Source organism: Scyliorhinus torazame, chromosome 14, assembly GCF_047496885.1.
Source record: "Scyliorhinus torazame isolate Kashiwa2021f chromosome 14, sScyTor2.1, whole genome shotgun sequence".
Lineage (NCBI taxonomy): Eukaryota > Metazoa > Chordata > Chondrichthyes > Carcharhiniformes > Scyliorhinidae > Scyliorhinus > Scyliorhinus torazame.
In genome coordinates this window covers 224,205,428-224,228,042 of record NC_092720.1, presented here as the reverse complement: position 1 = coordinate 224,228,042, position 22,615 = coordinate 224,205,428, and the positions used below count along the sequence as shown (strand labels likewise).

Genomic DNA, 22,615 nt, shown 5'->3' with positions numbered 1-22,615 from the left:
TCTCTTTTACCCCGTTCTCCTCCCATCCCCGGAACCTCGCATCCACCCTCCCCAACTCAAACCATGATTCCCTCTGATCGGCGTCACCCTCGACCCTGCCCTCAACGTGAAGCGCTGTCGGGACTGCCCCCAAATCTTCAGCGTGGCTACCACTGCCGGATTCCCGTTAGACTTCCAGAGCGGGCCTGCAGGTCTGGCAGCGCAAAGGGAGCCTCCGGGGTTAGCTCCACCCGTAACCCCCGCTTCATTACCTGAGGAGTCGCGAATGGTGCTGAACATTGTGCAGTCATCAGCGTACATACAACATACAGTGCAGAAGGAGGCCATTCGGCCCATCGAGTCTGCACCAACCCACTTCAGCCCTCACTTCCACCCTATCCCCGTAACCCAATAACCCCTCCGAACCTTTTTGGACACTAAGGGCAATTTATCATGGCCAATCCACCTAACCTGGATTTGTGGGAGGAAGCCGGAGCACCTGGAGGAAACCCACGCACACACGGGGAGAACGTGCCGACTCCGCACAGACAGTGACCCAAGCCGGGAATCGAACCTGGAACCCTGGCGCTGTGAAGCCACAGTGCTAACCACTGTGCTACCGTGCTGCCCAACTCTTGACCTTCTGATAGAAGGGAGGTGATTGATGGGGCAGCTGAAGATGGTTGGGCCGAGGACACCCCCCTGAGGAACTCCTGCAGTGATGCATTGCTGCTGCTTGTTTCAGCATTGCCAGAACCTACGTGGCTGTTTAAAGGGGTCAGAGAAGAGAGTCCCTGGGTGATTCTGTGCCATCAGGACTGTGATGACCCAAGCAAAGGGTCACCGGCATCAGTCAGCGGGTGGAATACGACTGCTGAATGTGAATGTGCGTGAAGGACTGAAAGACCTGAGTGGGAAATGAGAGATCCTATATTTCACATGCTGAGTTGGAAAGACTGAGATTGCCACATTCCATAAGACCATAAGACATAGGAGCAGAATTAGGCCACTCGGCCCATCGAGTCTGCTCCGCCATTCAATCACGGCTGATATGTTTCTCAGCCCCATTCTCCTGCCTTCTCCCCATGACCCCTGATCCCCTTATTGATCAAGAACCTATCTATCTCTGTCTTAAAGACACTCAGTGATTTGTCCTCCACAGCCTTCTGCGGCAAAGAGTTCCACAGATTCACCCCCCTCTGGCTGAAGAAATTCCTCCTCATCTCTGTTTTAAAGGATCGTCCCTTTAGTCTGAGATGGTGTCCTCTGCTTCTAGTTTTTCCTACAAGTGGAAACATCCTCTCCATGTCCACTCTATCCAGGCCTCGCAGTATCCCCCCTCATCCTTCTAAACTCCGACAAGTACAGACCCAGAGTCCTCAGTAATATGGTATATCAGTAATTTTGACATGAACTTGGAAGATTTGATTAAGAGGTTTACAGATGATTCGAAATTGCCCGTGTAATTGATAATGACGAAGAGAGCAGTCGACTGAAGGAAGACATCGGATTGTGAGGGGGAGCGCAGTGGTTAGCACTACTGCCTCACAGTGCCAGGGACCTGAGTTCAATTCCGGCTTGGGTCACTGTCTGTGCGGAGTCTGCCCGTTCTCCCCGTGTCTGCGTGGGTTTCCTCGGGGTGCTCCGGTTTCCCTCCCACAGTCCAAAGATGTGCGGGTTAGGTGGATTGGCCGTGATAAATTGCCCCTTAGTGTCCAAAGGTTAGGTGGGGTTGTGTGGGTGGGACGGGAGTTGGGCCAAGTGCTCTTTCAGAGAGTCCGTGCAGACTCGATGGGCCCAGTCCTTCTGCACTGCAGCGATTCTATGTCTGGTACACTGGAATAAATTGATGTTATTTTCACATTTCAGAGGTTCTCTTCATTCTTATCTGTGTTGCGTTGATATCCATCGTTGCTTTGGTCAGCGGTTTGACCACCTTCATAGCAACAGTGGTCATAATCATTACCTTAACGGAAACCCAAGGTATTTATGAATAATAAGCAGGTTAAATTGTCAGGCTATTCCTAGATCAAATCGTCATTTGCTGACATTTGCTTTTCCCATTTTGGGATTCACAGATCCTGACCGGCAGAACGAAGTAACCACCATTTTTATGGTCTTTCAACTTGTGTCCATCATCAGCCTGTTGATTGCCTGTGTTCTGTCTGTATTTGAATCGGGTAAGTGGCCTGTTTTACTGATGTCTGAACGCACACACTCGCTACAGTCAGACACCCGCCTGTGGTTCCTGTCATCAAATTAACCACAATTGAATCCACAGATGTGCAGGTTAGATGGATTGGCCACGTGGTACAACTGCCCGGACAATTGGTTACCCCATGGTTTATTTTAGGGTCCAATCAAAACAATATACCAAAGAAAACTAACTTGAGGGACAAGTTAAAAGTGTCTCCTGGTCGGGACACTGCCCAGTAGCAACAAAGAGGAATGGAAACTTCTCAACATCAATTCGTAATGTGAAAAGAGGGGTCACTAAAGCAATCCAACCCCTGCGGTACCCACTGGGCGTGGACACCGCGTGCCCCCATCTTCAGGGACACTCGGCCAAGAATGAAGCCGCAGAAGAGGACCAGACAGTCAGGCCGGACGACCCCCTCGGTCGCCCACTGCCTGGGCCTGTTTATGGCAAGTTTCGCCAGGCCCAAGAGCAGGTTCGCAAGGAGGTCCTCCGCCTTCCCCACAGCGTTGTCAGAAAACTAAATTGGGTGCGCGGCCTCGAACATTCAACAAAGACATGGCTCACGGACTATCAGACCCCAAAATGCCAGGGTTCCTGAGTATCCGTGAACCGGTGCAGACGGTGATTGCACGGTACTGCTGCGTGCGTCACCCTTCACCCTCGGCCCCAAGATTTACTGCGAGGCACCTCCGTAGAGGGACCTCCAGCGGGGACCTCCGCCGCTGGACGGCAACGAGGCACGCCAAGGTGTGTTCGGACGGCGGGCGAGGACTAGGAGGTGGAAGGTGTGCAGAAGCAGGACGTACAAGAAACCTCTCCACGCAGCGCAAAAAGGCACGGAGGGTATTTCCGTGAGGCAGCTAGAATTGTGGGCACCGCCGCCCGGGGGGGGGGGGGGGGGGGTGGTTCTGGGGCCAATGTGGACTTCCTTCTGAGCAGGGGTTCGCTCAGACGGGACGCCACTGCACACCTGGGCCGCCTCGAGACCGAAGGTCCGAGCATGACCATCTTGAGGCCTTGGATGGCACCGTCTGCGAGCCGGAAGGACACCTCGGCGAGCTCGGAGAGCGTCATCCAACCCACTCCTCCGCCACCCAGCACGTCCCCGATCCTGGGCACCCTGGCAGCCACAGCCCTCCGCTCCACCAGCTGCCAGAATGGATATTGGCGGAGGTGCGGATTCCTGGGTAGCGGTTCCCTAACGATAGCCACTGCTCTTCCGGCGTGTGGTGACCATGCTCCAGACTTTGAGAAGGTCCTGGTACAAGACGGGGAGCACCCACAAGGAGTTTCGAAGACCGTGCGGGTCGACGAACAGGAGCTGCACGTCGTAGTTCAGACCGTGCACCTGGCGGGATAAACACGTCGCCAAGGCACGCCATCGTGGAGGGTGTTCGATGTACAGGTATCGTTGCAGAGCCTGAAGAACGAAAGTTGGCATCTGGGTGCGAAGGCACACCAGCGCCTGACCACCCTCCGCAATCGGGAGACGCAAGACCCCTGCACCGAGAACTGGCTAGGAGTTCTCTGGATGGGTGTGACAAAGTCATGGGGAGGGGTCAAAGTGACCAGCCGGTACGCAACATGAGGCGGCATGGTGGCACAGTGGTTAGCACTATTGCTTCACAGTGCCAGGGACCCAGGTTCGATTCCGGCTTGGGTCACTGTCTGTGCGGAGTCGGCACATCCTCCCCGTGTCTGCGTGGGTTTCCTCCGGGCGCTCCGGTTTCCTCCCACAGTCCAAAGATGTGCTTGTTAGGTGAATTGGACATTCTGAATTCTCCCTCTGTGTACCCGAACAGGCGCCGGAATGTGGCGACTAGGGGATTTTCACAGTAACTTCATTGCAGCGTTAATGTGAGCCCACTTGTGACGCTAATAAAGATTATTAGTTGGTTTCTGATGAGAACTCGACCCCTGTGGGACAGCACTCGGAGCAGTCCTGTCCAGCGTCCCAGGCGAATGGTGACCAGCTCCTGCCAGTTCGCCGGCCAGGCTTCCTCTGCCGGCCAAAGGTGGGCTCCCAAGTAGAGGATGTTGGTCCGGCTCCAGCTTCCCCGGGAGGGGGTTCATCTGCCACGGACCGACCAGGAGTCCGAAACATTTGGCCCAGTTGATCCTACCATGGGATCCGTGAATATCAGGCGCAAGTCACCAGCGTAAGCCGAAAGGACGACAGTGAGAGCCCAGTCTGCGCAGAACCAGACCCGATAATCTCCTCCGCAGGAGGCACAGGAAAGTTTCCGTGCACAGGGAATAAAGTTGGCCGGACAGCTGGCAGCCCTGACGCACCTTTGGCCCAAGGAAGAGGCACCGTCAGGGACCCGTTAACCTTAAACAGACATTCTGCGGCAGCGTACAGTAATCGGATCTGGTCCCGAATGTAAATACTCATGCCTCACCTTATCGAACGCCTTCTCCTGATCGAGCGACAGGAAGGCGGGTTCCCCATGGGTAATTGGTGAATATGATCTCCCCCAATGAGGGGGGCGGGACAATCACTAGTAATTGCAGCTGTATAAATAGAGCTGGCCAGTGTGGGCTAGAGGAGGGAGCTGTGATGATTGACTGCTGCTGTGTACAAATTGTTGTAAATAAAGTTCCTTTCTGTTTGACTCGACAAACTCGTGCTGGATTCTTCGTGGCCCTCGCAAAACTGGCGACGAGGGTTAAAATTGTCTAGCTGCTGAAGCCACCTCGTTGGACTGTGTGCTGGACACAGGTGGGAAGTTTTTTCCTGTTACACCACGCCTCATTATGGACGTTTGGCTGTCTTTGATGCTGTGCTGGAGAATTGGAACCAGAACACACAAAGTATGTGTTACTCCTTCCGGGCGAACAACATTGACGAAAACGAACGGTCATTTTGCTAACCGCCTGTGGCGCACATACGTTTGGGGTTATAAGAAGCCTTACGTACCCAGCCGCACCTGGCAGTAAAACGTTTGATGAACTTTTGACTTTGGTGAGGCAACATTTAAAACTTTTTTGTTTTTTAACTTTTCCAATTAAGGGGCAATTTAGCGCGGCCAATCCACCTACCCTGCACATCTTTGGGTTGTGGGGGCGAGACCCACGCAGACACGGGGAGAATGTGCAAACTCCACATGGACAGTGACCCAGAGCTGGGATTGCACCCGGGTCCTCGGCGCCGTGAGGTAGCAGTGCTGACGCCTGTATCACCATGCTGCCCCTACATTTTAACCTAACCCTGTCTGCGATAGTCCAATGTTACTGGTTTAACACTATAGAGAGGACCCCTGGAGAAACCCTTGCCGAGTTCTTATCCAGACTAAGTGGAGTACTGCGGACATGGTGACACTTTGTCAGAGATGTTCCGAGACCGTTTGGTTTGCGGCATCAACAACGTGGCCACCCTGAGGAAACGGCCAGGACCTGTGGGCGCCAACCCCAGCGCGGTCGCCGGTCCCGGCAGCGGCAGTGAACCGGCCATTCCAGCAGGAGCTGGGGCCAACCCAGGGCCCGTACTTTCCATTGGGATGAACCCGAGAGGTGATGCTCCCGAGGATGTGGAGGCCGAGGACGACTGCCTGCAGCTGCATTGTGTGGCAGCTCCCCGAGTGGCCCCCATTAAGGTGATGGGACAGGTAAATGGTCACCCACCTGAGATGGCGTTGGCCACTGGCGCAGCGGTCTCCGTGGTTGGACAGAAGACGTTTGACCACATTAAGCGGGTTACACAGGCCTTTGAGTTGACTGATTATTGGCCGCCTATGCAGGAGGAACACTGGACATTGCTGAGACGAGAATGACCCGTCACTTACAGGCGCCAGGTGGGGCGCTTCCCGCTCATCATGGTGCGAGGCTGCGGGCCCAGCCTGTTGGGTTGGGAAAGGCTGTACCATCTCTGGCTGCAATGACAGCACGTTCTTCAAATGGGTTCTGGTGGTTTGACTGAGGTACTGGGACGATACCCAGAAGTACCCCAGCCCGGTTTGGGGAAGAAATAAACAGCCGTAGCCCTGACTCGAGAAAGTGAAACAGAGCTCACTCATTTGGAGTCCCTGGGTATTATCAGGCCCGTACATTTCGCCGATTGGGCAGCGCGGGGATGTTGGGCGAACGCCGTTTGGTACTCATCCCCACAAATCGTGGGAGTCTCCGAGGAGATCGGAGGCCCCCAGCGGCATGACCTTTGGACAGGGTGGTGCCCTGGCACTGCTGAGCGCCAAGAAACGCCTGGCTAACCACATGTACTACAGGACCCTGCCCCCCCCCCCCCCCCCACCCAGATAGACTGCGCCAATGATGTGTGTTTGACTGGGGAAGACTGTCTTCTCATTGCTCAATCCACTGAAAACAAAAGGGTGTTTTCAGGATTGGGGATTAGGGACGGAGCAGCCAAACCCTTATTTCACTAACATCTCTCTTCCCTCCCTTTCACAGGCCTCTCCCTGTGGTGCCGAACGACCGCAGGCTTTGGATGTTTCCTGAGTTTAGCAGTGATCATCTACATTTCCATCCTCTATCTCGGTCTGAATACTGATGAATTCCAACCATTTTTATCAAGGAAGAGTAAGTTTAAAGAGTGATATTTCTGCCTGGGCACATGTGTCTATTCCCTGCCTGGAAACTGTTAGAGTCCGCACTCTCCTCCTGGGTTAGAGGGGATTGTTTGGCCTGACAAGACGGGGTTACAAACAGGCAGAGCGGAGGTGACTGACGGACCACCTTCAATTCGCTGCCTTTCGTATGAGTGTCAGAAACAAAATGTTCAGTGAGGCTGGAGGGTGAGTGAGGGATGCTGACGTTGCATTAAGATGAGGCTGAGTGGTAATTACGGGGTGAGGAGGCCCCTCCACACAGCGGGTGGAAGCTACGGTGAGCTCGGTTAGCCTGAGGAGGGCTGTTCCCAACAGCATTGGGGGGAGACACAGGGCAGAACGGAGGGGAATGTCCCACATTTCCTGTACCTGCTCGGAATAGGTCATTGGGAGCTGCCCCCCCCCCCGATCTCCCCATCCCGATCTCCCCCCCCGATCTCCCCCCCCCGATCTCCCCATCCCGATCTCCCCCCCCCCCCCCCGATCTCCCCTTCCCGATCTCCCCCCCGGATCTCCCCCCCCGGTCTCCCCCCCCCGATCTCCCCCCCGATCTCCCCACCCCGATCTCCCCCCCCCCGATCTCCCCCCCGATCTCCCCCCCCCGATCTCCCCCCCCCCGATCTCCCCCCCCCGATCTCCCCCCCCCCCGATCTCCCCCCCGATCTCCCCACCCCGATCTCCCCCCGATCTCCCCACCCCGATCTCCCCCCCCGATCTCCCCCCCCCGATCTCCCCCCCCCGATCTCCCCCCCCGATCTCCCCCCCCCGATCTCCCCCCCCGATCTCCCCCCCCGATCTCCCCCCCCGATCTCCCTCCCCGATCTCTCCCCCCCGATCTCCCCATCCCGATCTCCCCCCCCCGATCTCCCCCCCGGATCTCCCCCCCCCGATCTCCCCCCCGGATCTCCCCACCCCGATCTCCGCCCCCCGATCTCCCCCCCCCCCGATCTCCCCCCCCCGATCTCTCCCCCCCGAACTCCCCCCCCGATCTCCCCATCCCGATCTCCCCCCCCCGATCTCCCCCCCCCCCGATCTCCCCCCCCCGATCTCCCCACCCCGATCTCCCCCCCGATCTCCCCCCCCCGATCTCCCCCCCCCCGATCTCCCCCCCGGATCTCCCCACCCCGATCTCCCCCCCCCGATCTCCCCCCCCCGATCTCCCCCCCGGATCTCCCCCCCCCGATCTCCCCCCCGATCTCTCCCCCCCGAACTCCCCCCCCGATCTCCCCATCCCGATCTCCCCCCCCCGATCTCCCCCCCCCCCGATCTCCCCCCCCCCGATCTCCCCCCCCGATCTCCCCCCCGATCTCCCCCCCCCGATCTCCCCCCCGATCTCTCCCCCCACGATCTCCCCCCCGATCTCCCCCCCCCGATCTCCCCCCCCCGATCTCCCCCCCCCGATCTCCCCCCCCCCGATCTCCCCCCCCCCCGATCTCCCCCCCCCCGATCTCCCCCCCCGATCTCCCCCCCGATCTCCCCCCCCCGATCTCCCCACCCCGATCTCCCCCCCCCCCGATCTCCCCCCCCCCGATCTCCCCCCCCCCGATCTCCCCCCCCCCCGATCTCTCCCCCCCCCGATCTCCCCCCCCCGATCTCCCCACCCCGATCTCCCCCCCCCCCCGATCTCCCCCCCCCCGATCTCCCCCCCCCCCGATCTCTCCCCCCCCCGATCTCCCCACCTCGATCTCCCCCCCTCCGATCTCCCCCCCCCGATCTCCCTGTGTCACCGTTAACCACTCCCCTGATCTCCCTGTGTCACCGTTAACCACTCCCCCCCGATCTCCCTGTGTCACCGTTAACCACTCCCCTGATCTCCCTGTGTCACCGTTAACCACTCCCCCCCGATCTCCCTGTGTCACCGTTAACCACTCCCCCGATCTCCCTGTGTCACCGTTAACCACTCCCCCGATCTCCCTGTGTCACCGTTAACCACTCCCCCCGATCTCCCTGTGTCACCGTTAACCACTCCCCCCGATCTCCCTGTGTCACCGTTAACCACTCCCCCGATCTCCCTGTGTCACCGTTAACCACTCCCCCGATCTCCCTGTGTCACCGTTAACCACTCCCCCCGGATCTCCCTGTGTCACCGTTAACCACTCCCCGATCTCCCTGTGTCACCGTTAACCACTCCCCCGATCTCCCTGTGTCACCGTTAACCACTCCCCCTGATCTCCCTGTGTCACCGTTAACCACTCCCCCTGATCTCCCTGTGTCACCGTTAACCACTCCCCTGATCTCCCTGTGTCACCGTTAACCACTCCCCCGATCTCCCTGTGTCACCGTTAACCACTCCCCCTGATCTCCCGGTGTCACCGTTAACCACTCCCCCGATCTCCCTGTGTCACCGTTAACCACTCCCCCGATCTCCCTGTGTCACCGTTAACCACTCCCCCGCTCTCCCTGTGTCACCGTTAACCACTCCCCCGATCTCCCTGTGTCACCGTTAACCACTCCCCCTGATCTCCCGGTGTCACCGTTAACCACTCCCCCGATCTCCCTGTGTCACCGTTAACCACTCCCCGATCTCCCTCTGTCACCGTTAACCACTCCCCCGATCTCCCTGTGTCACCGTTAACCACTCCCCCCGATCTCCCTGTGTCACCGTTAACCACTCCCCCGATCTCCCTGTGTCACCGTTAACCACTCCCCCGATCTCCCTGTGTCACCGTTAACCACTCCCCTGATCTCCCTGTGTCACCGTTAACCACTCCCCCTGATCTCTCTGTGTCACCGTTAACCACTCCCCCTGATCTCCCTGTGTCACCATTAACCACTCCCCCCGATCTCCCTGTGTCACTGTTAACCACTCCCCCTGATCTCCCTGTGTCACCGTTAGCCACTCCCCCTGATCTCCCTGTGTCACCGTTAACCACTCCCCCGATCTCCCTGTGTCACCGTTAGCCACTCCCCCGATCTCCCTGTGTCACCGTTAACCACTACCCCCGATCTCCCTGTGTCACCGTTAACCACTCCCCCTGATCTCCCTGTGTCACCGTTAACCACTCCCCCGATCTCCCTGTGTCACCGTTAACCACTACCCCCGATCTCCCTGTGTCACCGTTAACCACTACCCCCGATCTCCCTGTGTCACCGTTAACCACTCCCCCTGATCTCCCTGTGTCACTGTTAACCACTCCCCCTGATCTCCCTGTGTCACCGTTAACCACTCCCCCGATCTCCCTGTGTCACCGTTAACCACTCCCCCGATCTCCCTGTGTCACCGTTAACCACTCCCCCCGATCTCCCTGTGTCACCGTTAACCACTCCCCCGATCTCCCTGTGTCACCGTTAACCACTCCCCCCGATCTCCCTGTGTCACCGTTAACCACTCCCCCGATCTCCCTGTGTCACCGTTAACCACTCCCCCGATCTCCCTGTGTCACCGTTAACCACTCCCCCTGATCTCTCTGTGTCACCGTTAACCACTCCCCCAGATCTCCCTGTGTCACCGTTAACCACTCCCCCGATCTCCCTGTGTCACCGTTAACCACTCCCCCCGCTCTCCCTGTGTCACCGTTAACCACTCCCCCGATCTCCCTGTGTCACCGTTAACCACTCCCCCGATCTCCCTGTGTCACCGTTAACCACTCCCCCTGATCTCCCTGTGTCACAGTTAACCACTCCCCCTGATCTCCCTGTGTCACCGTTAACCACTCCCCCGCTCTCCCTGTGTCACCGTTAACCACTCCCCCGCTCTCCCTGTGTCACCGTTAACCACCCCCCCGATCTCCCTGTGTCACCGTTAACCACTCCCCCTGATCTCCCTGTGTCACCGTTAACCACTCCCCCGCTCTCCCTGTGTCACCGTTAACCACTCCCCTGATCTCCCTGTGTCACCGTTAACCACTCCCCCCGCTCTCCCTGTGTCACCGTTAACCACTCCCCCCGATCTCCCCGTGTCACCGTTAACCACTCCCCCGATCTCCCTGTGTCACCGTTAACCACTCCCCCCGGATCTCCCTGTGTCACCGTTAACCACTTCCCCGATCTCCCTGTGTCACCGTTAACCACTCCCCCGATCTCCCTGTGTCACCGTTAACCACTCCCCCCGATCTCCCCGTGTCACCGTTAACCACTCCCCCCGATCTCCCTGTGTCACCGTTAACCACTCCCCCCGATCTCCCCGTGTCACCGTTAACCACTCCCCCCGGATCTCCCTGTGTCACCGTTAACCACTCCCCCCGATCTCCCCGTGTCACCGTTAACCACTCCCCCCGATCTCCCTGTGTCACCGTTAACCACTCCCCCCGATCTCCCCGTGTCACCGTTAACCACTCCCCCCGATCTCCCCGTGTCACCGTTAACCACTCCCCCCGATCTCCCCGTGTCACCGTTAACCACTCCCCCCGATCTCCCTGTGTCACCGTTAACCACTCCCCCCGATCTCCCCGTGTCACCGTTAACCACTCCCCCCGGATCTCCCTGTGTCACCGTTAACCACTCCCCCCGATCTCCCTGTGTCACCGTTAACCACTCCCCCGATCTCCCCCCCCCGATCTCCCCCCCCGATCTCCCCCCACTGATCTCCCTGTGTCACTGTTAAACACTCCCCCGATCTCCCTGTGTCACCGTTAACCACTCCCCCGATCTCCCTGTGTCACCGTTAAACACTCCCCCGATCTCCCTGTGTCACCGTTAACCACTCCCCCGATCTCCCTGTGTCACCGTTAACCACTCCCCCTGATCTCTCTGTGTCACCGTTAACCACTCCCCCGATCTCCCTGTGTCACCGTTAACCACTCCCCCTGATCTCTCTGTGTCACCGTTAACCACTCCCCCGATCTCCCTGTGTCACCGTTAACCACTCCCCCCGATCTCCCTGTGTCACCGTTAACCACTCCCCCGATCTCCCTGTGTCAGTTAACCACTCCCCCGATCTCCCTGTGTCACCGTTAACCACTCCCCCGATCTCCCTGTGTCACCGTTAACCACTCCCCCCGATCTCCCTGTGTCACCGTTAACCACTCCCCCGATCTCCCTGTGTCACCGTTAACCACTCCCCCCGATCTCCGTGTCACCGTTAACCACTCCCCCGATCTCCCTGTGTCACCGTTAACCACTCCCCCGATCTCCCTGTGTCACCGTTAACCACTCCCCCCGCTCTCCCTGTGTCACCGTTAACCACTCCCCCCGATCTCCCTGTGTCACCGTTAACCAGTCCCCCGATCTCCCTGTGTCATCGTTAACCACTCCCCCCGCTCTCCCTGTGTCACCGTTAACCACTCCCCCGCTCTCCCTGTGTCACCGTTAACCACCCCCCCGATCTCCCTGTGTCACCGTTAACCACTCCCCTGATCTCCCTGTGTCACCGTTAACCACTCCCCCCGCTCTCCCCGTGTCACCGTTAACCACTCCCCCGATCTCCCTGTGTCACCGTTAACCACTCCCCCCGGATCTCCCTGTGTCACCGTTAACCACTTCCCCGATCTCCCTGTGTCACCGTTAACCACTCCCCCGATCTCCCTGTGTCACCGTTAACCACTCCCCCCGATCTCCCCGTGTCACCGTTAACCACTCCCCCCGATCTCCCTGTGTCACCGTTAACCACTCCCCCCGATCTCCCCGTGTCACCGTTAACCACTCCCCCCGGATCTCCCTGTGTCACCGTTAACCACTCCCCCCGATCTCCCCGTGTCACCGTTAACCACTCCCCCCGATCTCCCTGTGTCACCGTTAACCACTCCCCCCGATCTCCCCGTGTCACCGTTAACCACTCCCCCCGATCTCCCCGTGTCACCGTTAACCACTCCCCCCGATCTCCCCGTGTCACCGTTAACCACTCCCCCCGATCTCCCTGTGTCACCGTTAACCACTCCCCCCGATCTCCCCGTGTCACCGTTAACCACTCCCCCCGGATCTCCCTGTGTCACCGTTAACCACTCCCCCCGATCTCCCTGTGTCACCGTTAACCACTCCCCCGATCTCCCCCCCCCGATCTCCCCCCCCGATCTCCCCCCACTGATCTCCCTGTGTCACTGTTAAACACTCCCCCGATCTCCCTGTGTCACCGTTAACCACTCCCCCGATCTCCCTGTGTCACCGTTAAACACTCCCCCGATCTCCCTGTGTCACCGTTAACCACTCCCCCGATCTCCCTGTGTCACCGTTAACCACTCCCCCTGATCTCTCTGTGTCACCGTTAACCACTCCCCCGATCTCCCTGTGTCACCGTTAACCACTCCCCCTGATCTCTCTGTGTCACCGTTAACCACTCCCCCGATCTCCCTGTGTCACCGTTAACCACTCCCCCCGATCTCCCTGTGTCACCGTTAACCACTCCCCCGATCTCCCTGTGTCAGTTAACCACTCCCCCGATCTCCCTGTGTCACCGTTAACCACTCCCCCGATCTCCCTGTGTCACCGTTAACCACTCCCCCCGATCTCCCTGTGTCACCGTTAACCACTCCCCCGATCTCCCTGTGTCACCGTTAACCACTCCCCCCGATCTCCGTGTCACCGTTAACCACTCCCCCGATCTCCCTGTGTCACCGTTAACCACTCCCCCGATCTCCCTGTGTCACCGTTAACCACTCCCCCCGCTCTCCCTGTGTCACCGTTAACCACTCCCCCCGATCTCCCTGTGTCACCGTTAACCAGTCCCCCGATCTCCCTGTGTCATCGTTAACCACTCCCCCCGCTCTCCCTGTGTCACCGTTAACCACTCCCCCGATCTCCCTGTGTCACCGCTAACCACTCCCCCGCTCTCCCTGTGTCACCGTTAACCAGTCCCCCGATCTCCCTGTGTCACCGTTAACCAGTCCCCCGATCTCCCTGTGTCACCGTTAACCACTCCCCTGATCTCCCTGTGTCACCGTTAACCACTCCCCCCGATCTCCCTGTGTCACCGTTAACCACTCCCCCGATCTCCCTGTGTCACCGTTAACCACTCCCCCTGATCTCCCTGTGTCACCGTTAACCACTCCCCCCGATCTCCCTGTGTCACCGTTAACCACTCCCCCTGATCTCCCCGTGTCACCGTTAACCACTCCCCCGATCTCCCTGTGTCACCGTTAACCACTCCCCCGATCTCCCTGTGTCACCGTTAACCACTCCCCCTGATCTCCCTGTGTCACCGTTAACCACTCCCCCCGGATCTCCCTGTGTCACCGTTAACCACTCCCCTGATCTCCCTGTGTCACCGTTAACCACTCCACCTGATCTCCCTGTGTCACCGTTAACCACTCCCCCTGATCTCCCCGTGTCACCGTTAACCACTCCCCCCGATCTCCCCGTGTCACAGTTAACCACTCCCCCGATCTCCCTGTGTCACAGTTAACCACTCCCCCTGATCTCCCTGTGTCATCGTTAACCACTCCCCCCGCTCTCCCTGTGTCACCGTTAACCACTCCCCCCGATCTCCCTGTGTCACCGTTAACCAGTCCCCCGATCTCCCTGTGTCATCGTTAACCACTCCCCCCGCTCTCCCTGTGTCACCGTTAACCACTCCCCCGATCTCCCTGTGTCACCGCTAACCACTCCCCCGCGTCACCGTTAACCAGTCCCCCGATCTCCCTGTGTCACCGTTAACCAGTCCCCCGATCTCCCTGTGTCACCGTTAACCACTCCCCTGATCTCCCTGTGTCACCGTTAACCACTCCCCCCGATCTCCGTGTGTCACCGTTAACCACTCCCCCGATCTCCCTGTGTCACCGTTAACCACTCCCCCCGGTCTCCCTGTGTCACCTTTAACCACTCCCCTGATCTCCCTGTGTCACCGTTAACCACTCCCCCGATCTCCCTGTGTCACCGTTAACCATTCCCCCCGGATCTCCCTGTGTCACCGTTAACCACTCCCCCGATCTCCCTGTGTCACCGTTAACCACTCCCCCGATCTCCCTGTGTCAGTTAACCACTCCCCCGATCTCCCTGTGTCACCGTTAACCACTCCCCCGATCTCCCTGTGTCACCGTTAACCACTCCCCCCGATCTCCCTGTGTCACCGTTAACCACTCCCCCCGCTCTCCCTGTGTCACCGCTAACCACTCCCCCGATCTCCCTGTGTCACCGTTAACCACTCCCCCGATCTCCCTGTGTCACCGTTAACCACTCCCCCCGATCTCCGTGTCACCGTTAACCACTCCCCCGATCTCCCTGTGTCACCGTTAACCACTCCCCCCGATCTCCCTGTGTCACCGTTAACCACTCCCCCGATCTCCCTGTGTCACCGTTAACCACTCCCCCGATCTCCCTGTGTCACCGTTAACCACTCCCCCTGATCTCCCTGTGTCACCGTTAACCACTCCACCTGATCTCCCTGTGTCACCGTTAACCACTCCCCCTGATCTCCCCGTGTCACCGTTAACCACTCCCCCCGATCTCCCTGTGTCACAGTTAACCACTCCCCCGATCTCCCTGTGTCACAGTTAACCACTCCCCCTGATCTCCCTGTGTCATCGTTAACCACTCCCCCGATCTCCCTGTGTCACCGTTAACCACTCCCCCTGATCTCTCTGTGTCACCGTTAACCACTCCCCCGATCTCCCTGTGTCACCGTTAACCACTCCCCCCGATCTCCCTGTGTCACCGTTAACCACTCCCCCGATCTCCCTGTGTCAGTTAACCACTCCCCCGATCTCCCTGTGTCACCGTTAACCACTCCCCCGATCTCCCTGTGTCACCGTTAACCACTCCCCCCGATCTCCCTGTGTCACCGTTAACCACTCCCCCCGCTCTCCCTGTGTCACCGCTAACCACTCCCCCGATCTCCCTGTGTCACCGTTAACCACTCCCCCGATCTCCCTGTGTCACCGTTAACCACTCCCCCCCATCTCCGTGTCACCGTTAACCACTCCCCCGATCTCCCTGTGTCACCGTTAACCACTCCCCCCGCTCTCCCTGTGTCACCGTTAACCACTCCCCCCGATCTCCCTGTGTCACCGTTAACCACTCCCCCGATCTCCCTGTGTCACCGTTAACCACTCCCCCGATCTCCCTGTGTCACCGTTAACCACTCCCCCTGATCTCCCTGTGTCACCGTTAACCACTCCACCTGATCTCCCTGTGTCACCGTTAACCACTCCCCCTGATCTCCCCGTGTCACCGTTAACCACTCCCCCCGATCTCCCTGTGTCACAGTTAACCACTCCCCCGATCTCCCTGTGTCACAGTTAACCACTCCCCCTGATCTCCCTGTGTCATCGTTAACCACTCCCCCCGCTCTCCCTGTGTCACCGTTAACCACTCCCCCCGATCTCCCTGTGTCACCGTTAACCAGTCCCCCGATCTCCCTGTGTCATCGTTAACCACTCCCCCCGCTCTCCCTGTGTCACCGTTAACCACTCCCCCGATCTCCCTGTGTCACCGCTAACCACTCCCCCGCGTCACCGTTAACCAGTCCCCCGATCTCCCTGTGTCACCGTTAACCAGTCCCCCGATCTCCCTGTGTCACCGTTAACCACTCCCCTGATCTCCCTGTGTCACCGTTAACCACTCCCCCCGATCTCCGTGTGTCACCGTTAACCACTCCCCCGATCTCCCTGTGTCACCGTTAACCACTCCCCCCGGTCTCCCTGTGTCACCGTTAACCACTCCCCTGATCTCCCTGTGTCACCGTTAACCACTCCCCCGATCTCCCTGTGTCACCGTTAACCACTCCCCCCGATCTCCCTGTGTCACCGTTAACCACTCCCCCTGATCTCCCTGTGTCACCGTTAACCACTCCCCCGCTCTCCCTGTGTCACCGTTAACCACTCCCCCTGATCTCCCTGTGTCACCGTTAACCACTCCCCCGATCTCCCTGTGTCACCGTTAACCACTCCCCCGCTCTTCCTGTGTCACCGTTAACCACTCCCCCTGATCTCCCTGCGTCACCATTAACCACTCCCCCGATCTCCCTGTGTCACCATTAACCACTCCCCCGATCTCCCTGTGTCACCGCTAACCACTCCCCCTGATCTCCCTGTGTCACCGTTAACCACTCCCCCGATCTCCCTGTGTCACCGTTAACCACTCCCCCGATCTCCCTGTGTCACCGTTAACCACTCCCCCTGATATATTCCTCCTGTCTGCAGGGGGCAGACTCTCCCCCGCAGGATATGTAAAGAATGTCGCCTTCATGTGTAGATGCCGGCGTTGGACTGGGTTGGGCACAGTAAGAAGTCTGACAACACCAGGTTAAAGTCCAACAGGTTTGTTTGGAATCACTGGCTTTCGGAGCGCTGCTCCTTCCTCAGGTGAATGAAGGAGCTGTGCTCCAAAAGCTAGGGATTCGAAACAAACATGTTGGACTTTAACCTGGGGTTGTAAAACTTCTCAATGAATGGAAGCCCGAGCTTTTTAAAGAATGTTTCTTTGGTCTGTGGAACGTTTAACCCGATGTATTTGATAAATGGTTGTGGCTTTTAATTGGTCTGGTTAGAATCCAGAAGGCTGATTTAAAATTGTTTCTCTCCTGACAGTTCATCGTTGTATCATCTTGATATGTGAAATTCTTTGTGTGGCAATTTCAGTTTCTCTAATTCAACAATCAATAAAAACTGGTGAGTAATTGAGAAATATCATTTACCCAATAAAGCGGCAATATTGTGGGGTCTCGTTATCATTTCCCTTTGAAAGAGAGGGGAATCTGTTGGTTCACCGCATGAACCTCCTGCAAACTACGTTTGCGTGTCTCTGTATAGACTCTGTTTAACATCAATGTCACGATAACCCAGATGTGACCCCGATTCTCCTGATGTTGATGAAAAAGGTCCATTTTCGGGAGTTCAGGGAAGTTAAATCCTGCTGTAATTTTTCTCTGTCCTGTCTGCTCTGCCTATCACTCAGATTTCATTTCTCCTCAGTTACATTGTGCCGTTATCCACACCAACTTCTAATTGTGAGGGGTTTAGAGGTTGTGCTCGTCTACATATGCCCCATGTTTCTCTTTACCCTCTTCTACATTTCACACTGTAAGTAATACATTGTCGAGAAACTGCTGATTTGGAGAGTTTTGCCTCATGTCTGTTCGAATTTTAGAATCTGATTGTAATTTTGTTTCCCTCGATCTCCTGAAGAAGGAAGCACACACAGCTATGTTAGCTTGGACTGCTTCACGGGGACATGGGGCTGAATTTTTATACCCGGCTCTTGTTCCAATCTTTTGCATCAGATGTGAGTGAGGAATCCACGAGGCGTGGTCGCAGGAACCGGGTTGGAATTTTGGAGCCCATTCTCCCATGGTCCCTCACATTAACCCCTGTCTGAGTCACTCTCCCATGGTCCCTCACATTAACCCCTGTCTGAGTCACTCTCCCCATGGTCCCTCACATTAACCCCTGTCTGAGTCACTCTCCCATGGCCCCTCACATTAACCCCTGTCTGAGTCACTCTCCCCATGGTCCCTCACATTAACCCCTGTCTGAGTCACTCTCCCATGGTCCCTCACATTAACCCCTGTCTGAGTCACACTCCCATGGTCCCCCACATTAACCCCTGTCTGAGTCACACTCCCCATGGTCCCCCACATTAACCCCTGTCTGAGTCACACTCCCATGGTCCCCCGCATTAACCCCTGTCTGAGTCACACTCCCATGGTCCGTCACATTAACCCCTGTCTGAGTCACTCTCCCATGGCCCCTCACATTAACCCCTGTCTGAGTCACTCTCCCATGGTCCCTCACATTAACCCCTGTCTGAGTCACTCTCCCATGGTCCCCCACATTAACCCCTGTCTGAGTCACACTCCCATGGTCCCCCACATTAACCCCTGTCTGAGTCACACTCCCCATGGTCCCCCACATTAACCCCTGTCTGAGTCACTCTCCCATGGTCACTCACATTAACCCCTGTCTGAGTCACTCTCCCATGGCCCCTCACATTAACCCCTGTCTGAGTCACACTCCCATGGTCCCCCACATTAACCCCTGTCTGAGTCACTCTCCCATGGTCCCCCACATTAACCCCTGTCTGAGTCACACTCCCATGGTCCCTCACATTAACCCCTGTCTGAGTCACTCTCCCATGGTCCCTCACATTAACCCCTGTCTGAGTCACACTCCCATGGTCCCCCACATTAACCCCTGTCTGAGTCACACTCCCATGGTCCCCCACATTAACCCCTGTCTGAGTCACTCTCCCATGGCCCCTCACATTAACCCCTGTCTGAGTCACTCTCCCATGGCCCCTAACATTAACCCCTGTCTGAGTCACTCTCCCATGGTCCCCCACATTAACCCCTGTCTGAGTCACACTCCCATGGCCCCTCACATTAACCCCTGTCTGAGCCACACTCCCATGGTCCCCCACATTAACCCCTGTCTGAGTCACTCTCCCATGGCCCCTCACATTAACCCCTGTCTGAGTCACTCTCCCATGGTCCCTCACATTAACCCCTGTCTGAGTCACTCTCCCATGGTCCCCCACATTAACCCCTGTCTGAGTCACTCTCCCATGGCCCCTCACATTAACCCCTGTCTGAGTCACACTCCCATGGTCACTCACATTAACCCCTGTCTGAGTCACACTCCCATGGTCCCCACATTAACCCCTGTCTGAGTCACACTCCCATGGTCACTCACATTAACCCCTGTCTGAGTCACACTCCCATGGTCCCCACATTAACCCCTGTCTGAGTCACTCTCCCATGGTCCCCACATTAACCCCTATCTGAGTCACTCTCCCATGGTCCCCCACATTAACCCCTGTCTGAGTCACACTCCCATGGTCCCCCACATTAACCCCTGTCTGAGTCACTCTCCCATGGTCCCTCACATTAACCCCTGTCTGAGTCACTCTCCCATGGCCCCTCACATTAACCCCTGTCTGAGTCACTCTCCCATGGTCCCCCACATTAACCCCTGTCTGAGTCACTCTCCCATGGCCCCTCACATTAACCCCTGTCTGAGTCACACTCCCATGGTCCCCCACATTAACCCCTGTCTGAGTCACACTCCCATGGTCCCTCACATTAACCCCTGTCTGAGTCACTCTCCCATGGTCCCCACATTAACCCCTTTCTGAGTCACTCTCCCATGGTCCCCCACATTAACCCCTGTCTGAGTCACACTCCCATGGTCCCCCACATTAACCCCTGTCTGAGTCACACTCCCATGGTCCCCCACATTAACCCCTGTCTGAGTCACTCTCCCATGGTCCCTCACATTAACCCCTGTCTGAGTCACTCTCCCCCTGGCCCCTCACATTAACCCCTGTCTGAGACACTCTCCCATGGTCCCTCACATTAACCCCTGTCTGAGTCACTCTCCCATGGCCCCTCACATTAACCCCTGTCTGAGTCACTCTCCCCCTGGCCCCTCACATTAACCCCTGTCTGAGACACACTCCCGTGGTCCCTCACATTAACCCCTGTCTGAGTCACTCTCCCATGGTCCCCCACATTAACCCCTGTCTGAGTCACTCTCCCATGGTCCCCCACATTAACCCCTGTCTGAGTCACTCTCCCATGGTCACTCACATTAACCCCTGTCTGAGTCACTCTCCCATGGTCACTCACATTAACCCCTGTCTGAGTCACTCTCCCATGGCCCCTCACATTAACCCCTGTCTGAGTCACTCTCCCATGGTCCCTCACATTAACCCCTGTCTGAGTCACTCTCCCATGGTCCCCCACATTAACCCCTGTCTGAGTCACACTCCCATGGTCCCCCACATTAACCCCTGTCTGAGTCACACTCCCCATGGTCCCTCACATTAACCCCTGTCTGAGTAACTCTCCCATGGTCCCCCACATTAACCCCTGTCTGAGTCACTCTCCCATGGCCCCTCACATTAACCCCTGTCTGAGTCACTCTCCCATGGCCCCTCACATTAACCCCTGTCTGAGTCACTCTCCCATGGTCCCCCACATTAACCCCTGTCTGAGTCACACTCCCATGGTCCCCCACATTAACCCCTGTCTGAGTCACACTCCCCATGGTCCCTCACATTAACCCCTGTCTGAGTCACACTCCCATGGTCCCCCACATTAACCCCTGTCTGAGTCACTCTCCCCATGGTCCCTCACATTAACCCCTGTCTGAGTCACACTCCCATGGTCCCCCACATTAACCCCTGTCTGAGTCACTCTCCCATGGTCCCCCACATTAACCCCTGTCTGAGTCACTCTCCCATGGCCCCCCACATTAACCCCTGTCTGAGTCACTCTCCCATGGTCCCTCACATTAACCCCTGTCTGAGTCACACTCCCATGGTCCCTCACATTAACCCCTGTCTGAGTCACACTCCCATGGTCCCCCACATTAACCCCTGTCTGAGTCACACTCGCATGGTCCGTCACATTAACCCCTGTCTGAGTCACTCTCCCATGGTCCCCCACATTAACCCCTGTCTGAGTCACTCTCCCATGGCCCCTCACATTAACCCCTGTCTGAGTCACTCTCCCATGGTCACTCACATTAACCCCTGTCTGAGTCACTCTCCCATGGCCCCCCACATTAACCCCTGTCTGAGTCACTCTCCCATGGCCCCCCACATTAACCCCTGTCTGAGTCACTCTCCCATGGTCCCTCACATTAACCCCTGTCTGAGTCACACTCCCATGGTCCCTCACATTAACCCCTGTCTGAGTCACACTCCCATGGTCCCCCACATTAACCCCTGTCTGAGTCACACTCGCATGGTCCCTCACATTAACCCCTGTCTGACTCACTCTCCCATGGTCACTCACATTAACCCCTGTCTGAGTCACTCTCCCATGGTCCCCCACATTAACCCCTGTCTGAGTCACTCTCCCATGGTCCCCCACATTAACCCCTGTCTGAGTCACTCTCCCATGGTCCCCCACATTAACCCCTGTCTGAGTCACTCTCCCCATGGCCCCTCACATTCACCCCTGTCTGAGTCACTCTCCCATGGTCCCCCACATTAACCCCTGTCTGAGTCACACTCCCATGGTCCCCCACATTAACCCCTGTCTGAGTCACTCTCCCCATGGCCCCTCACATTCACCCCTGTCTGAGTCACTCTCCCATGGTCCCCCACATTAACCCCTGTCTGAGTCACACTCCCATGGTCCCCCACATTAACCCCTGTCTGAGTCACACTCCCATGGTCCCCCACATTAACCCCTGTCTGAGTCACTCTCCCATGGTCCCCCACATTCACCCCTGTCTGAGTCACTCTCCCCATGGCCCCTCACATTAACCCCTGTCTGAGTCACACTCCCATGGTCCCTCACATTAACCCCTGTCTGAGTCACTCTCCCATGGTCACTCACATTAACCCCTGTCTGTGTCACACTCCCATGGTCCCCACATTAACCCCTGTCTGAGTCACACTCCCATGGTCCCTCACATTAACCCCTGTCTGGGTCACACTCCCATGGTCACTCACATTAACCCCTGTCTGAGTCACACTCCCATGGTCCCTCACATTAACCCCTGTCTGTGTCACACTCCCATGGTCCCCCACATTAACCCCTGTCTGAGTCACTCTCCCATGGCCCCTCACATTAACCCCTGTCTGAGATACTCTCCCATGGTCCCCCACATTAACCCCTGTCTGAGTCACACTCCCATGGTCCCCCACATTAACCCCTGTCTGAGTCACTCTCCCATGGTCCCTCACATTAACCCCTGTCTGAGTCACTCTCCCATGGTCCCTCACATTAACCCCTGTCTGAGTCACTCTCCCATGGTCCCCCACATTAACCCCTGCCTGAGTCACACTCCCATGGTCCCCCACATTAACCCCTGTCTGAGTCACACTCCCATGGTCCCCCACATTAACCCCTGTCTGAGTCACTCTCCCATGGTCCCTCACATTAACCCCTGTCTGAGTCACTCTCCCATGGTCCCCCACATTAACCCCTGTCTGAGTCACTCTCCCATGGCCCCTCACATTAACCCCTGTCTGGGTCACACTCCCATGGTCCCTCACATTAACCCCTGTCTGAGTCACTCTCCCATGGTTCCCCACATTAACCCCTGTCTGA

The 22,615-nt window shown here is 57.3% G+C and overlaps 1 protein-coding gene across 3 annotated transcripts in view; it reads left to right on the top strand.

Moving 5' to 3' along the window:
- Positions 1-22,615, top strand: part of LOC140390582 (uncharacterized) — a 90,061-nt gene that overhangs the window by 34,820 nt on the left and 32,626 nt on the right. Inside the window, exons 5-9 of one of the 3 annotated variants that reach the window (XM_072475781.1) lie at positions 1,849-1,962; positions 2,058-2,159; positions 6,587-6,715; positions 17,142-17,222; positions 17,526-17,633. In XM_072475781.1, the coding sequence (XP_072331882.1) occupies positions 1,849-1,962; positions 2,058-2,159; positions 6,587-6,715; positions 17,142-17,222; positions 17,526-17,633 (534 nt within the window). The remainder of the gene's footprint in view (positions 1-1,848; positions 1,963-2,057; positions 2,160-6,586; positions 6,716-17,141; positions 17,223-17,525; positions 17,634-22,615) is intronic. The other 2 variants (XM_072475783.1, XM_072475782.1) reach the window with 2 other exon arrangements.